At 41.0% G+C, this 18103-nt stretch overlaps 1 protein-coding gene and 1 pseudogene across 1 annotated transcript; one reads left to right on the top strand and one right to left on the bottom strand.

Moving 5' to 3' along the window:
* Positions 1–4346: 4346 nt before the first annotated feature.
* LOC139011442 (olfactory receptor 7D4-like) lies at positions 4347–5288 on the top strand (annotated as a pseudogene).
* A 10188-nt stretch (positions 5289–15476) lies between these two features.
* Positions 15477–16424, bottom strand: LOC139009795 (olfactory receptor 7E24-like). Its single transcript, XM_070413908.1, has one exon. The coding sequence runs from the start codon at positions 16398–16400 to the stop codon at positions 15477–15479; it is 924 nt and encodes a 307-aa protein (XP_070270009.1). The 5' UTR covers positions 16401–16424.
* Positions 16425–18103: the final 1679 nt, after the last annotated feature.

Here is an 18103-nt window from a genome sequence, read left to right as displayed (position 1 = left end):
ACTTCCTGTGTATTCAAATGCCTGCACTAAATGTGGTCATTCTCTTTTAAGCTGAATCTGTTCCATTAAATTTTTCTTAAACCCTCTCATGTTCCACACTGCCTTTACACTGTGCTTTATACTCTCTCCTCCCATTCCCACAAACATGTAAATGGTTTATATTTGTCACCTGTTTTTCCCCAATTCTCACTCTTCAAACCCCTCTACCTGGATTGTTTCTGTTCCTGGTCCTCTATTTAGAGGTAGTAAGTGGAACCCTCATTAATGTCCACATAAGGTCCATCTCACCCGGAAATGCCAAGAACATTTTTCAGCTCTTGTTTGGCTGGTCCTTTCCACAGAACCAAACTATTTTACAGCTCTGCTTCTCCTTTGAAAGGACCTCTTTGTGTTGTTGGCATTGTGGACACCAAGTAATCCATGAAACTCCAAATGTTCTTCAAAGGAAGAACATCAGAGAAAATTGGTGTGTGAGACCATTAAACATTCCTTAGGAGACACCTTGCCACTTTTAAGTCAAATCAAAGAAATTCGTGTTTCTCCTCAGAGGAAATAAATGTTATCTCCCCCCTTTGATGCTTGTACAGACACAGCATCAGAGAAAATTTTTCCATTCTTTCATCTTTGCTCCCCCTGGGATCTGAATTGTTTGGAGGATGAAACAACAATAGAACAATTTACTTAATGAGGAGCTCTGAGAATTCAACCCTTGAGGTGCTGGAAACTTTAAACTTGTACCTTTTGCTGCTTTCCTTAATTCTCTGAACCCAGGCAAATAAAAACTCAACTGGGCTTCCCAGGGGCAGACCTTGGAGAACAGAAGGCTTCAGTAGTATCCTGCAGAGAAGGTCCTTGTATTCCAGTGAGGGCTGTTGGAATGAAAAGGAAATGAGACAAGTGGGTACTGGGCTTTACCTCTGGAATAATTAGATGGGGACAGTCCTGTATTATTTAGCTTACTACAATGAAGTCCCTGTACTTTGAAGGTATTTTAGTTTCCACTGAACCCTGTCTTTTCCAGCTTTTGGCCTGTTTCCTTCTCTCTCTTCAGAATCGAGATCTCCACAATGAGAATCGTTTTCCCGAGTATCTCCAGCTTTATTCTAATCTTTCCCATAATTGTAGGCTCTTCTTGATTTCCGTGTTCAACCATTTATTCATTAAATGCTCACTGGAGATCTATGCATGAGGTGTTATCTATGCTGTTCCTAATGTGAGTGAGTCTCTTTAATGTATTACGTATCTATTTTGCAGCAGATCTGACTCACTGATAGCACTTAGTAGTTCTCTATTGGTGTTATTGTTGGTTCACCTTAGTGTCCACAATATTAGCTACAAATAATATAATTATTTCTGATGTTCAGTACTCAGGCGATTTTTTTCCGCTCATTTCACCAATCTCTTTAGGTGTACGGCAGAATATCAACCAATTGAAAATGAAGTTTACTGCATTAGTCTGTTCATGAATTTAGCACAACTATTCTAGTGAGTTAATGTAGAATATTCTGATAACCACCATACTATTGTCCATGTTTATAAGTTTGTTTTGTTTCTTTATTTGTTGATTTCTATTATCTGCAGTTTTAAAACAGCTGTTATTGAGTTAAGAAATTGCCACTGTTTTCCTCATTTAGCAGGAGGAAACCAATTAACTACATGATGAACTGGAAGATTTTCCTTTTGTGTTATAGTTGACACTTTGGTCTCAAACTTTATTATACATCTAACATACATTGAGCACCTACTATGTGCCAGGCACCAGATAGACCCCTAAAAGGACAATGGTGAGCAAAAATAGTTACAACTTATAACCCACAAATGAACTTCAAATTACCAACCTGAGAGGCACTTTAAGGAATATTATAGAATGCTCAAACTGTGGGACTCACACATTCTGTCCTTCCCGACCCTAATGACCTGTTCTCTCTCTCATGGTTCTCTCAAACCCTTTCTGATACCAAGTTCCACATGGTCTTAAAAACGTATTTCTTTTCTTATTGATCATGACCATTCTAACAGGTATGAGTGATATTTCAATGTGGATTTTATTTGCATTTTCCCAATAGCTAGTGAAGTTGAGCATTTTTTCATGTGTCTGTTGGCTATTTGCATGTATTCTTGGGAAAATTGTCTGCCCATTTTTTAATTGAACTGCTTGGGGTTCTTTTGTTGTATTTGAATTGAATGAGTTCTTTATATGTGTTGGATATTAGCCCCTTTAGTGGAGGTATTGTTTGCAAATATTTTCTCCCATTTGACTGGTTGCCTTTTATTTTCAAATCTTAAATTTGCCTTTCAATTTTTAGGGTGGTTTCATGTATAGGCACTTTGAATACTTTTACATGAATTACATTATATTTTCAATTAATTCCACTGATTTTAATAAACACATCTCCACTTGAGAGCGTGTACACATGCACACATGATCTCACACATGCTTTCTATTTTTTTAAGGTAGTGTGTTATTGTTTTTCCCTAGTATCTATGTAGTCCATATGCATCTTCCGCTTCTTGGAAGAATCCACTTGGCAGGCAGTCTCTGAAATAAGAAGCCATAAGGATCTTCATTAATTAGAAGTGTTGTGTGGTGATAAAAAAAAAAAAAAAGATAGCAGACTTGTTGTTTTATAATGATGACTGCCCAGTTTAAGAGAAATACTAAAAATGGTGACCATGCAAGACAGATTTATGGTGATGTTAACAACAGAAATCACTTTTATCAAGTGTCCACTGTATGCCACAGAGACTACACTAGAAAAATTATACACACGCACCACCTCATTTAATCATTCATTGTCTTACAATATGGAAAATATTTACTAATGTCATTGTGACTAATGTCATTGTGTAGGTGAGGTATCAGTAGCTAAAAGACATTAAATAAATTTGTCAAGGTCACAGAATTATAACATGGTAGACGAAATTCTATTCCATGAATTCTGATTCAAGATCCTACTTTCTAAATCACTGCTCTATACTGTACTTTGGAAGAGTTATATATCAAACATAATTGAGCCCTCACCAGTTTGGCTGTGATTACATTGTTGACCAATGGACCAAAGGGTCACGGGTGCAATTCTGGTTCAGGCCATGTACCTCAGTTGCAGGGGAGCATGCAGGAGGCAACCAAATAATGTGTCTCTCTCACATTGTTGTTTTTCTCTCGCTCTGTCTCTCTCCTTCTTTTTTGCTCTTTCTAAAAATCAATGGGAAAAAATATCCTCAGATGAGGCTTAACAAAAAAATAATAATTGAGATGAAGGAATGGATTAATCTATACATATAAAAGGCTAAGTGTCCATCTGGCCAACCAGTAGCTATGATGTTCACTGACCACCAGGGGGCAGATGCTCAATGCAAGAGCTGTCGTGAAGCACACTGACCATCTATACTAAAAAAAGGGTAATATGCAAATTAACCATCACTCCACAACAAAGATGGCGGAGCTCATAGCCACAAAGATGGTGGTGCCGGCCAGAGCCACGGAGCCGGCCGGAGCTGGGGGGAGGCTTGGCTTCTTTTGGGTAGGATGCTTGGCTTCCTTCGTCACCCCAGAGATGAAGGAAGCCAAGCCTCCCGCAAGCCCTGGTCAGCTGCCGAGGGCAGGCCTCTGGGTGGTGTCCATGGAGTTGAGCTAAGCGGGCGGGAGGCGACTCCAGCCTGGAAGGAAGGTGGAAGGCAGCGGCCAGAGTGAAGGCCTGGGTCCCGGGTGCTGGAGAGAAGCAGGTGCCAGCAGCCAGGGGAAGTAAGGCTTATTCTTGGATGAATCTTTGTGCATTGGGCCTCTAGTAATGATAATAACAGCTATACTTTATCAAGTTGTTACTGTGATTAAAGGCATTTTCATACCTCAGAAAGATGGTAATAGCAGTGACCACATTTTAAAAAGAAACACAGGAAGGTACATATAGAGTTAATTGTGACATCAATATAAAGCATCAAGTTACAGAATTAAGGTTACATGAGTTGAAAACACATGTTTTAATCACTATTACAAAATGAAAGAAATATAGATATTATCAAAGAAAAGACCTTAAATGCCTTCAGTTATTTTGTAAGGCTCATATGAAAGAAGAAATTGGTATATGTCCATAAATAGAATTAGTGAGGAGAAAATGAAGAGAGAAAGATTTCTGCTAAATTTAAGAAAGTTTGAGTAATTACACAATTTTAAATAAAAATGGGTTACCACTTAAATGAGTGAATCACTGGCATAGGAATGAATACTAGATCATGTAAGATGTTCATGCAAAGGTGAAATCAAAATGTGATGAATAACGGAGATGCCACTTGGCTGCTTATTGAATGTTGCCTTGGCTTTTTTCTTTATAAGACACACCAGCTGCATGGAAGCAGAAAACCACACAGAAGTGTCACAATTCCTCCTTCTGGGTTTCTCAGATGATCCGAAATTGCAGCCCCTCCTCTGTGGACTGTTCCTGTGCATGTACCTGTTCACTGTGCTTGGAAACTTGCTCATCATTGTGGCCATCAGCTCTGACTCCCACCTCCACACCCCCATGTATTTCTTTCTCACCAACCTGTCCTTTGTTGACATCTGTTTCACCTCCACCACGGTCCCAAAGATGCTGGTGAACATCCAGGCATAGAACAAAAACATCTCCTACATCGGATGCCTCATTCAGGTGTATTTTTTTATGATTTTTGCTGGAATGGACAACTTCCTCCTGACTGTGATGGCCTATGACCGGTATGTGGCCATCTGCCAACCTCTGTACTATACGGTCATCATGAACCCACGCTTCTGTGGTTTTCTGGTTCTTGTGTCTTGGCTCATCATGTTCTGGGACACCCTCCTTCATATTCTATTGATGAGGCAACTGACATTCTGTGTGGGCACTAAAATTCCACATTTTTTTTGTGAACTGGCTCAGATCCTCAAGGTGGCCTGCTCTGACACCCTCATCAATAACATTTTCATGTATGTAGCTACTGTCTTATTGGTTGTGTTTCCTTTTATTGGAATTCTGTTTTCTTACTCTAAGATTGTCTCCTCTTTAATGAGAATATCCTCTGCAGGAGGGAAATATAAAGCATTTTCCACCTGTGGGTCTCACCTCTCTGTGGTCTCCTTGTTCTATGGCACAGGCCTGGGTGTCTACCTCAGTTCCGCTCTGACCCATTCTTCCCTACAGAACTCAGTTGCCTCAGTCATGTACACCCTGGTCACCTCCATGCTGAACCCCTTCATCTACAGCCTGAGGAACAAGGATGTTAAAGGGGCCCTGAGAAGGCTCCTCCACCTAGCAGCATCTTGTCTGAGATAGAGCTCTGGCCTTAGAACTAAGTGTACATTGTGTGCCCAAAGGTAAATGTTGCAAATGTAAATACCTAGCTCTTTTTCACTCCTCAACAATAAGCTTGATTTCTTCTATTATCAAAGCATGTGTGATTTTACATTTGTTTGTTTCTGTATTAGTTTCTTTTCAACAACTCCCTTGTGAATTCCTTTTTTATTTTTCTTCCTTATATGGTGTGCACAATGTCCATGTTTAGTCAGCATTCCTGCAGCAATTCTTAAACTTAAAGCACTTATCATATCAAGCGCTGAATTAGTTTCCCAAAAAGTTGTCTTCATATGTTACTGATATTCACCTTAATTGGGTTGTTTGCTTGTTTTTTTCCAGAAGGAAATATATTAAAATCATACGGTAATCAGAACAACCTGCTTATGATATCGGGACTCTACTTGTTTCTTCACATGAATGACTTAATTTCATCTTGAAAACATTTCTTTGAGATTATTTTCTCACTTCACTTTTCAAAAAACAACGAGGCTGAGATTGAGTTGGACTACAACCTAGAAAGCTGACTTCACTATCCTACCTTACACAGGAACTGTGATGTGATTTTCAAGTTCAGAGTAGGAATCTAGATTTGAACGATGTTGTCTTCAGATGACATATAGGTATTTCCTGCCTCAATAACTGAGATGTGTCATACTTTGTGATTCTTCTTTCCATTCATCATCCTTCCTTTCCTTTTTTATTTGACTTATATTTTCCTTTATTACAATTTTGAGGTACACGCTATAAGATCCAAAATCAAATAATAATGAACACAGTAAAATAAGAGTTGTTTTCTCAAGTGATTTAATTTATTTCTGGAAATTGTTGTGGTGCCTCAGGAATATTACTTACAGATATGTGGAACATGCTTAGAACCTAATTCACTTTGGGGGGAAAATGTTGATAGAATTGAGTCGGCAAGGAAGCATGGAGGGGTACGTGCTGCCAACAGTCCCCCCACATTCCCTGGGATTCTCTCACCATCTCTATTGCATGATGTCCAACATCCAGCACCAGCCAGCTGGAACTTACTTTTCAATATCTGGTAGCAGAAGTGGCAGGGAAATATGTCCTGTCAGAGACAGCTCTTTTTTAATAGCATACATTTTTTAAATTGATTTCAGAGAGGAAGGGATGGGAAGAGAGGGATAGAAACATCAATGATGGGAGAGAATCATTGATTGGCTGCCTCCTGCAGGCGCCCTGCCAGGGATCAAGCAGGAAAATCAGACATGTGCTCTGGAGTTTCATTTAACTTTTAAAAACTACCAAACTGCCCCAGCTGGCATGGCTCAGTGGTTGAGCATTGACCAATGAACCAGGAGGTCACAAGTCCATTCCCTATTGGGGCACATGCTTGGGTTGCGGGCTTGATTCCCAGTAGGGTGCCTGCAGGAAGCAGACAATCAATGATTCTCTCTCCTCATTGATATTTCTATCTCTCTCTCTCTCCATCTCCCGTCCTCTCTGAAATCAATAAAAATATATTAAAAAAAATAAACTGCCAAATTATTTTCCAAAGTGGCTATGTTACAGAAAAACTGGACCAGAACCAAACAGCACTCTGAGAGTTTGGAGTTATACTTTATTTACCGCGGCGGGCCTAGGGAAATGAATCCAAATCTAAGCAAAACTATAAGCAGAACTTTCCTTTTTATAGATGAGCCAGCCCTTTGTGTGCTTACTGGTGGCGGCCTTGAAAACTATACAGTTCTATCAATTAAAAATGCACCTGGCATGGCATTGGGTGTATCTAGTCTCTGGCCTCTAAGGTCAGACAGCTAATTTATCTCTCCCATTATTCAGGCAGGCTAGAAAGCAAAGTTGCTTTTTCAGAATAAGAGGCCATCCAAAGAATAGCAGAGAATTCCAAACAGTAGTTTTACAGAATAGGGGTTTTCCTTCACAGCTACACCAATTTACATTCCCACCAGGAATGTGTGAAGATTTCAGTTTTTCCACATCTTAGCCAATACTTGGTATTAAGGAAAACATTCTACTAAGAGAGTATGCTTGGAATGTTGAATAATAGAGTATGAGTAGAAATTTAATGAAGAATAGATTTGGGTCATATTCAAGAGACATTCAAGAGTGAGGCATATCAGAAAATATATGGAACTTGTAGGTCAGTTATTAAAAATAAGGTCGGAGCCCTAATCGGTTTGGTTCAGTGGATAGAGCGTCAGCCTGCAGACTCAAGGGTCCCAGGTTCGATTCCTGTCAAGGTCATGTACCTTGGTTGGAGGCACATCCCCAGTAGGGAGTGTGCAGGAGGCAGCTGATTGATGTTTCTCTCTCATCGATGCTTCTAACTCTCTATCCCTCTCCCTTCCTCTCTGTAAAAAACCAATAAAATATTTTTTTTTTTAAAAAATAAGGTTGGATACATAGATGGGAGATAGACTGTTAATAGTATAATTTGACCTACTAAGGATTTTATAAGCAAACTAGAGGTCCAGTGCAAGAATTTAGGGTCCCTAGCGGCTGCTGGCTGCTGGCCAGGTAATCCCTCCCTTTCCCTGGCCTCCTGCTGCCAGCCAGGGCCTCCCTCCCTCCCTTGGCTGGCTCTGCCCCCTAGTAGAACTCCCAGAAGAACTCCCTGTTGAGGGGACAATTTGCATACTACACTTTTATGATATAGATTTAGCACCAGGGCTATGTTGTCATTGTTAAACATAAAAACATTCAAACCTATAAAGAATTTTTATGAGTTTATTTGAGCCAAACTGTTGAAAATTGCTGGGAAACAGGACCTCAACAGATTAAGATAATGCTCCGAAGAATGGTGGGTTACATCTGTATTTATACATTGCTATCAAAGGAAGGAATGTAGGTGGGTTACATGAAATCCATTGGTGATAGACTCGAGAGGTGGGAGAAAGTAAAGTAGGGAAACCCCTGGGATTGGATAAAAAGCAAAATGATAGACACATACTTAGGTGAGTGCAGGAACAATTAACATGATAATTTGTGTTATTTGTCCTGGTGCCCAGGCACATTAGGTTGTGCAAAGGTGTCCAGAAAAAGGGAAGTTACAAGTTATCCAGACATTTCAAGGGTATGTTATTATAGATGCAAAAAGACAGATAAGCTCAGTTAAGGTAAAGGTTGACCTTGTCAGTGTAAATACAGGCCTAGAATGTAACTACCCACCACAACTGCTTTTAGTTAGTTTAATTTCAGACCATCCTTTGTGGTTACTTTAGGTCTCTGAGTTTGTAAGACCACCATGCAGGCCTTCCCTGAACTTGTCAAGTTAGCATGTGGCCCCTTTTGTCCACATCTGATTAACTCATCAATAGATTTCCAAGTGTAGGTAGAGTAACTGATTAGCTTATCAATAGATTTCTGAGTGTAGGCAGAGTAACTGATTAACAATAATCAACAAGGATCTACATAACTATCTAAGGAATTAAGGGAACTAAGGCGGGGATGCTTCAACTATTATTACCTAAATTAACTGAATGGTTCCTAGATTAACTGGGTGGTGCACAGCCCTGAGTTTTACTAGGACTTTCAATGGCTACTAGCTTTTGGGGGGGGTTCTGTCTAAACTCAGCTAGTGAAGACAATGAATGGACTCCGGCACCCCTGTGCTGCCTGGCAAGGACTGAAGGTTCAGGTTCCATCAAGACTGGCAGGACATCAGAGTTAGTCATGGGCTGCTGATGCAGTGGATGCGAGAGGTGAAGACTCAGATGTGAAGCCCCTGGACTGAGACGGGCACCTGAAGGGCTGGAGGCACAGCTGGTTATCTATTGCTGCATGGCCCTGGGAGCTCAATGCACAGAGCTCATATTTGGTCAAATGGTTCGGCATTATCCCAATCTCTGAGGACTTGCTGTTGTTAATAGAAGATGAAAAGGGAATGTAGTTTTTAAGGTTTGGGGCCTTCCTCTTCTCAGAAGAAAGCTCCCCTGTACTTCTCACTTCCAAGTTCCAGGAATTTTATAAATTTAAACAATTTTTTTCAATTGAAAAGCAGCAATGTGTGACTTGTATGTCTGCACATTCATTGCATTCATTGAATTGACCATTCTATGGAGGGATAATTATGTTTTCTATACCAAGAATATGATATTGTTTCTATTTTCTCATTTAATATTTATGCCTTAAAGAGAAACTTCCTCTTTTTTTCTATAGTCCAGCTTTGGGGTTTTGGATTTTATGTATTGAGATGCGGTTTTTCTTTTGATATTTAGAAAGACAATCAAAGTTCAACTTTTTCTGTGGAATTATGCATAGTGTTACATTAGACAACCATCTATTTTGATATACCACATTGATAATTTTCTTAAATCCTATGGGGGTTTTCACAGATGTCTGTGTTCTGCATGTAGGGCTACAGTCATCTCATCTTTTCTTTCTCTATTTTTTAAATTTAATTTATTGGGGTGATATTGATTAACAAAAACTATATAGGTTTCAGTGTACAATTCTTTTCTAAAATATATTTTTATTGATTCAGAGAGGAAGGGAGAGGGAGAGAAAGAAGCATCAATGATGAGAATTATTGGTTGGCTGCCTCCTGCACGCCCTCTTCTGGGGATTGAGCTCACAACTCAGGCATGTGACCTTGACCAGAATCCAACCCAGGACCTTTCAGTCCGCAAGCTGATGCTCTATCTACTGAGCCAAACCAGCTAGAGCTCAGTGTACAGTTCTATAATACATTATATGTATACTAGAGGCCTGGTGCACAAAAATTTGTGCACTCAGGGGGGAGAGGGTTTCCCTCAGCCAGGCCTGTGCCCTCTCACAGTCTTGGACCCCTCAGGAGATAAAGACCTCCTGGCTTAGGCCTGTTTCCGGGTGGCAGAGGGCAGGCCCAATCCCTAGGTGCAGCCCCTGGTCGGGCTCAGAGCAGGGCTGATTGGGAAGTTGGGGTGCTGCCCCCTGTCATGCACAGAGCAGGGCGGATCGGGAGGTTGCGATGCCACACCTAGTAACGCTCAGGGTACGGCCGATTGGGGGGTTGAGGCACCGCCCCCTGTCACACTCAAGGCAGGGTCAATAGGGAAGTTGCAGCACCAACCCCTGTCATGCACAGAGCAGGGCTGATCAGGGGTTGGGGCGCTGCCCCCTGTCATGCACAGAGCAGGGCCCATCAGGAGGTTGAGGAGCTAACCCCGTCACAGAGTAGGGCCGATAGGGGAGTTGGGGCACTGTCCCCTGTCACACACAGAGCAGGGCGGATCAGGGGTTTGGGGTTCCGCCCTCTATCACGCACAGAGCAGGGCCGATCAGGGGGTTGGGGCACTGCCACTGTCACAGGGGAGGGCTGATGGGGAGGTTATGGCTCTACCCTGTCACACACAGAGCAGGGCCCGAGGGGGTGGGAGAGTTGGGGCGCCGCACCCTGTCACACACAGAGCAGAGCTGATCAGGGAGTTGGGGAGCTGCCACTGTCACACTCAGGGCAGGGCCAATGGGGAGGTTATGGCTCTACCCCGTCACACACAAAGCAGGGCTGATCAGGGGGTTGGGGCACCTTCCCTTGTCACACACAGAGCAGGGCCGATCAGGGGGTTTGGGCGCTGCCCCCTGTCACGCTGATCCCGGTGCCGGGAGGCATATTACCCTTTTACTATATAGCATAGAGGCCTGGTGCACGGGTGGGGGCTGGCTGGTTTGCCCTGAAGGGTGTCCTGGATCAGGGTGGGGGTCCCCACTGGGGTGCCTGGCCAGTCTAGGTGAGGGGCTGAGGGCCATTTTCAGGCTGGCAGTGACTAAAGCTCCCAACTGCTCCTTTTTTTCTTTTTCTTTTTTGTTTCTGGGCCAGCTTTAGCTCTGAGGCCTCGGCTGCTGTCTGCTGCAAGCAGGTTTCTGGCCTTTGTTTACCTTCTGTATTTGATACAGAATGTTGCTGAAGCCCTGCCGGAAGCCAGTCCATCCTTGCTGCTTGACACAGTCGCTGCAGGAAAGAAACATCTGCAGAGCATATGTTTCAAGGGACCTGGCATATATAGCATATTGTTCTTAATATGTTTGCTCTCCTTAGCGCCATGTGTTTTAACCAAGGTCACCTCTCCGAGAAAGGTTGTTTCCCCAGGTGGGGATTTTTCCCTGAGGTTAGGGAGGGGATACAACCCCTTAACTAAGTGCCAGGCAGGTAGTTAATCACTTTAACTACAAACAATCACGCTTAAGCTACATAATCTTTACTCCCTGGAATGGAGATAAGAAACGCCCTAACCTTCGCAATAGAAATTGACAGGATTAAAATCGACTGGTATAAATACAAATGTAACAAGACCATAAACATCAGATCCTAACCAGAACTTGGCTGGAGATCCTGGCTAGAAGTCCTGACTAGGTTGCTGATCAACTGAAGGCTATCTCCATGTCATTCCTTCTTTGCCGACTGCGTCTACACCTTTGGGGACCCCTGGACCTGCTGGGGTTGGACCACAACAAAGCCCGGCTGACTAATGGGGTTTTGTTTAGCTTCTATATTTGCAACATAGTTGCTTAGAGTTGCAGCTGAGAGGCCAGCAAGTCAGGCGGGGAACGCTGGAGTCTGCCCTCACTGGAGCAAGCAAGCCTCCCTGTTCGCTTCAAGCTGCCTGGCTGCTGGCCACCATCTTGACTGGCAGTTAATTTGCATATCGCCCTGATTAGCCAATGGGAAGGGTAGCAGATATATGGCTAATTACCATGTTTCTCTTTTATTAGATAGGATTGTATTGTGTTCTCAAAACCCCAAATCAAGTATCCTTCCATCAACTTTTATCCTGAAACCATTTACCCTCATCTACTGCACCCCAAACCCTTTTCCTTCTGGTAATCACCATTCTGTTGTCTGTGTCTACGAGGGGGGTTTTATGCTTAATCCCTTCACCTTTTTCACCCATTCCCCCAAACCCTTCCCTCTGACAGCTGTCAGTAGTCTGAATCTATGAGGCTATTTCCATTTTGTTACTTAATTTTGTTCATTAGATTCCACATATAAGTAAAATAATATGGTAGTTTTCTTTCCCTGACTGGCCTATTTCACATAGCATAAAACTCTCCAGGCTAAAAAATATATAATAAAACAAAATAAGAGAAAAAAAACTTAAAAAAATACTCTCCAGGTTCATCCATTCTGTCATAAGAGGTAAAACTTACTTTTTTTCTTAAATCCTCACCAATGGTATTTTTAAAATTAACTTTAGAGAGAGAGGACAGGAAAGAGTAAGAGAGACATTGATGTGAGACACATCAGTTGGTTGCCTCCTGCACGCACCCTGACCAGGGACTGAACCCACACCCTAGGTATGTACCCTGGCTGGGAATCGAACTTGCAACCTTTTGGTGTATGGGACAATGCTCCAACCAACTCAATCACACAGCTATGGCAAATTTCCTTTTGTTCTTATGGCCTTTATTATGCTGAGGTGTGTTCCCTCTATTCCCACTTTACTGAGTTTTTATCATAAAAGGGTGCAGCATTATATCGAATGCTTTTTCTGCACCTATTGACATGATCATGCCGTTCTTGTCCTTCATTTTGTTTATGTGATGTCCCAGGTTTATTGACTTGTGACTGTTGCATCAACCTTGCATCCCTGGAATAAATTCCACTTAATTAGAGCACATAATTATTTTAATGCATCTCTGGGTTCCATTTGCTAATATTTTGGTGAGTAATTTAACATCTATGTTCATCAGGGATATTGGCTATAATTTTCATTCATTGTACAGTCTTTTTTTTAAAAATATATTTTATTGATTTTTTACACAGAGGAAGGGAGAGAGATAGAGAGTTAGAAACATCGATGAGAGAGAAATATCGATCAGCTGCCTCCTGCACACCTTCCACTGGGGATGTGCCCACAACCAAGGTACATGCCCTTGACTGGAATCAAACCTGGGACCCTTCAGTCCGCAGGCCGACGCTCTATCCACTGAGCCAAACCGGTTTCGGCTCATTGTACAGTCTTTATCTGGATTTGGAATCAGGATAATGCTGGCCTCTTTAAATGAGCTAGGGAGTCTTCTCTTTTCTTGAACTTTTTGAAATCCTTTGAGAAGAATAGGTTTTAGTTCTTCTTTAAATAGTTGGTAAAGTTCACCTGTGACATAATCTGGTCCAGGACTTTGTTTGTTGGGAGTTTTTGGTTACTGCTTCAATTTCATTAGTTGCAATCTATCTATTCAAATTTTTTCCTGATTCAGTTTTGGAAAACTGTGCATTTCTAGGAATGTGTTCATGTCATCCAGATTGTTTTATTTGTTGGGATACAATTGTTCCTACTATTTTCTTAGTATCCCTTGTATTTATGTCGAGTAAGTTGTTATGGCTCCTCTTTAATTTCTGATTTTCTGTATTTGGGTCCTCTCTTTATTTCTTGATAAGTCTGATTAAAAGTAGGTCAAGCTTGTTTATTTCTACAAAAAGAAAACAGCTTTCGGTGTCATTTATCTTTTGTATTTTTTTAAACTCTATTTTATGTATTTCTGCTCTAATCTATATTGTTTCCTTTCTTTTACTCACTTTGGGCTTTGCTTTTTATTCTTTTTCTAGTTCCAGTTAGTGTAAATTTAGATTGTTTATTTCATATTTTTCTTTTTCCTTGAGATGGGTCTGTATTGCTATGAATTATGTCTTGGGACTGCTTTTGCAATTTGTCTCCAGGTATCTTTTTATTTCCTCCCTGATCTCCCCATTAAACCATTCATTGTTTAGTAACATACTATATAGCATCCATGTCTTTCTTTGTTTTTCTTTTTTTTTTACCTTGTGATTAATTTCTAGTTTTATACCATTATGGTCAGAGAAGATGCTTGATATGATATCAAACTTCTTAAATTTATTGAGACATCTTTTGTTTGTTGGGAGTTTTTTTTTTGTTACTGCTTCCATTTCATTAGTTGTAATCTGTCTATTCAAATTTTTTTTTCCTGATTTCATTTGGAAGATTGTACGAATCTAGGAATGCACCAAATTTATCTTACCATTTGTAACAGCATGGATGGAACTGGAGAGCATTATGCTAAGTGAAATAAGCCAGTCAGAGAAAGATAAATATCACACGATCTCACTTATTTATGGAATATAATGAACAACATAAACTGATGAACAAAACCAGATCCAGAGACAGAGAAGCATTGATCAGACCATCAAACCTCAAAGGGAAGGTAGGGGAGGGTGGGGGTATAGGGGATAGATCAACCAAAGGACTTATATGCATGCATATAAGCCTAACCAGTGGAGACAAACAACAGGGGAGTGATGACTTGAGTTGAGGGGTTGTGGGTGGGAGTACTGGGTGGATAAGTACACATATGTAATACCTTAATCAAGAAAGACATTTTAAAAAGTTTTAAACATTTATATACAGTAAAGGCCTTTTTAAAAAATAAATCTTTATTGTTGAAAGCATTGCATATGTCCCTTTTTTCCCTCATTGCACACACCCGCACCCCCAAGCCTTCACCACCCTATTGTCTGTGTCTATGGGTTATGCATATATGCATATGAGTTCATTCATTGATCTCTTCCCCCCTGTCCGCACCACCCCCATTCACTCTCCCCTGCCTTCCCTCTGATGTTTGACAATCCAACTGCATTCAGTCATGTATACATCCAGATAGTCTCCTAAGGCTAGCTTCTCGCTCAGGGTAGGCAAGTGAGACGAACAATCCAAGCACAGGGGAGAGGGTTAGGGTTTCTGATTCCACAATCCAGCTCTTGGGTCCACTGGCAGTTACATCATCTTGACGAACTCCTCCAAAAGACCCGGTCACCAGTGTTTATATATCACCAAGCGGATTCCAATAAAATCCACAACTGAAAAACAGTGAACTTCATAATCAGAAATTACCTCAGTAAATATATTTGACAGATGCAAATTTGTATAGAAATACTCTAAAACTACGGGGAAAGAAGTAAAGTTTAAGTATATACTACGAAAATTGTGCATTTCACCTGGATATCAGAATCAATGAGGAGAACCTCTCATTCAATTATTCAATGTATAAAGGATCCCAGGATACTCTGCCAATTCAATTAAAGACAAATGGAAAGATGTAAAGTTCATATGTGAGGCATGGAGAGGCATGCAAACTATGAGACAAAAAAAGAATGTGACCAAGAAAAGTGTATTCACTGGTCTACCTGTTTGGTTTTGTTGGTTTTACCAATCGTACTCCAAAAAGGATTGCAGAGATATTCACATTAGATTATTTGCTGTAGAGCCTCCATAGGGCACTCTTAATGTCCCTGTTCCTCAGACTGTAAATGAAAGGGTTCAGCATGGGGGTAACTACAGTGTACATCACTGAGGCCACCACGTCCTTCCTGGGGGAAGGTAACAGTGCTGATCCCAGGTAAACTCCAATAGCTGTTCCATAAAATAAGCAAACAACTGACAGGTGAGAACCACAGGTGGAGAAGGCTTTATACTTCCCACCTATCGATGGAACTCTCAGAATGGAGGAAACTATTTTATAGTAAGAGCAAACGATCCCTGCGATTGGACCACCACCAAAGATGGCGCCAACAAAATACATGACTATGTCATTAGTGATGGTGTCAGAGCAGGCAAGATGAAGGAGTTGAGAAGGATCACAGAAGAAATTAGAAATGTTTGCATCCTTGAAGCAGGTAAACTGTAATACCATCAAATTGTGCAGCTGAGAGTCCAAAAGGCTGATGAAAAATGACATCAAAACTAAGAAGCAGCAGAGGCGTGGGTTCATGATGGCTGAGTAGTGCAGAGGGTGACAGATGGCCACAAACCGGTCATAGGCCATCGCAGTCAAAAGCATGCCATCCATACATCCAAAAAGGATAAAAAAAGACATCTGTGTCAGGCAGCCCCCATAGGAGATGACTCTGCTGTGAGTTAGGATGCCCACAGCCATCTTTGGAACAGTGGTAGAAATGAAACCGATGTCCACCAAGGACAGGTTGCAGAGGAAGAAGTACATGGGGGTGTGCAGGTGGGAGTCAGAGCTGACAGTCAGGATGATGAGCATGTTCCCCAACACGGCAATCAGGTACATGGACAGGAAGATCCCCACGAGCAGAGGCTGCAGTTCCAGGTCATCTGAGAGACCCAGGAGGAAGAATTCTGAGATACGTGTTAGATTCTTTAGTTCCATGGGGCTGAGACACCTCCTAAAAAAGGAAAGATGCTTAGAGTAATGAAACAACTACACAGGCAACCAGTGCTGAGTACATATTTTGGATTCAGTCAAATCAAAATGAAGCATTTATACTTAATGAGAGGTGGCAAACTCAGTACCTCAGAAGAATTTTTCCTCATTGATTTCTTGGGTATTTACCTTTTTCTATGCATGCCTACTTTAGAAACATTAAAGTTAATAGAGTTAATAAAGTCATGAACACAATAAATATTAGTTTCCTCCTGAAGGAAATATATGGAATAAGAAATATTCCTTAAAAGAAATCACTCCAGCCCTTTGCGGTAGCTCAGTTGGTTAGAGTTCTCCTGATACACCAAGTTTGTAGGTTCAATTCCTAGTCAGAACACATATAAGAGTCAACCAATGAATGCATCAATAAGTGGAACAACAAATTGATGTTTCGCTCTCTCCCTTCTTCTCTCTCTAAAACCAATCAATAACATTTTATTTAAATCACTAGTCAAAGACACTGGGAAGCAAATATACTTTAATTTACCCAAATGCTATGCCAAAAAAGTCTTTAATTAGGAATATTTATACATGTTTATATCTTTACCGGTATTCTAAATTAAGGTCAAATGTATTTAATCAGTTAGAATTTTTATATGACAGTTATCATCCTGGATTTTTATTATCATTTGGTTTTCCTCAGTATCCATTCTCAATGGAAATAAGTGTTCACTCAAATATGTGTGTTCTTTTTTTTTCTTTTTAATATATATTTTATTGATTGCAGAGAGGAAGGGAGAGAGAGATAGAAACATCAATGATGAGAGAGAATCATTGATTGGCTGCCTCCTGTAGGATCCCTACTGGCAGGGGGCGGGGATTGAGCATGCAACCTGGGCATGTGCCCTTGGGAGGAATCAAACCTGGGACCCTTTAGTCCGCAGGCTGACGCTCTCTCCACTGAGCCAAACTGGCTAGAGCTGTGTTTTCTTTCAAAAGTCTTTTCATAGTGATTTTACCAGTATACATTCCCACCAGCAGTGAATGAGGGTTCCCTTTTTTCCACAACCTCTCCAACACTTGTTATTGCGTTTCCTGCTGATAATGTGCACTCTAACCGGTGTAAGGTGGTATCTCATTAGTTTTAATTTGTATTTCCCTAACTGCTAGTGGGGCTGAACATCTTTTCATATATCTATTAGCTATTTGTACGCCTTCTTGGGAGAGGCAAATTTTCAGGCCCTCTGCCCACTTTTTGATTGGGTTTTTTGTTTGGTGTTGAGCTTTGTGAATTTTTTATACATTTTGGAAATTAACCCTTTGTTGGAGCTACTTTTTGCAAATATCATCTCCCATCTGGCTGGCTATTTGTTTTGTTATCAGTTTCTTTTGCTGTGCAGAAGCTTTTTAGTTTGATATAGCCCCATTCATTTTTTTTTTTTTTTTGCCTTTACTTCCCTTGTCTTTGGGGTCAAGTTCATAAAACGTCCTCTATGGCCAAGGCCCTTAGGTTTGGTACCTATATTATCTTCTATGTGATTATTGTTTGGGGTCTTATATTTAGGTCTTTGATTCATTTTAAATTCATTTTTGTACATGGGGACAAACTGTAATCCAGTTTCATTTGTTTGCATGTGGCTTTTCAGTTTTCCCAGCAACATTGATTGAAGAAACTGTCTATTTTCCATTGTGTGTTTCTGGCTCCTTTG

Source organism: Myotis yumanensis, unplaced genomic scaffold, assembly GCF_028538775.1.
Source record: "Myotis yumanensis isolate MYYU_CA2020_CCGP unplaced genomic scaffold, mMyoYum1.0.hap1 SCAF_5, whole genome shotgun sequence".
Taxonomy (NCBI): domain Eukaryota; kingdom Metazoa; phylum Chordata; class Mammalia; order Chiroptera; family Vespertilionidae; genus Myotis; species Myotis yumanensis.
Note: the sequence above shows the minus strand (reverse complement) of the source record. Positions and strands in the feature narration are given on the sequence as shown.

Coding starts and splice junctions, on each gene's coding strand:
- LOC139009795 (XM_070413908.1), bottom strand. CDS start 16,400: ATGGAACTAAAGAATCTAACACGTATCTCAGAATTCTTCCTCCTGGGT.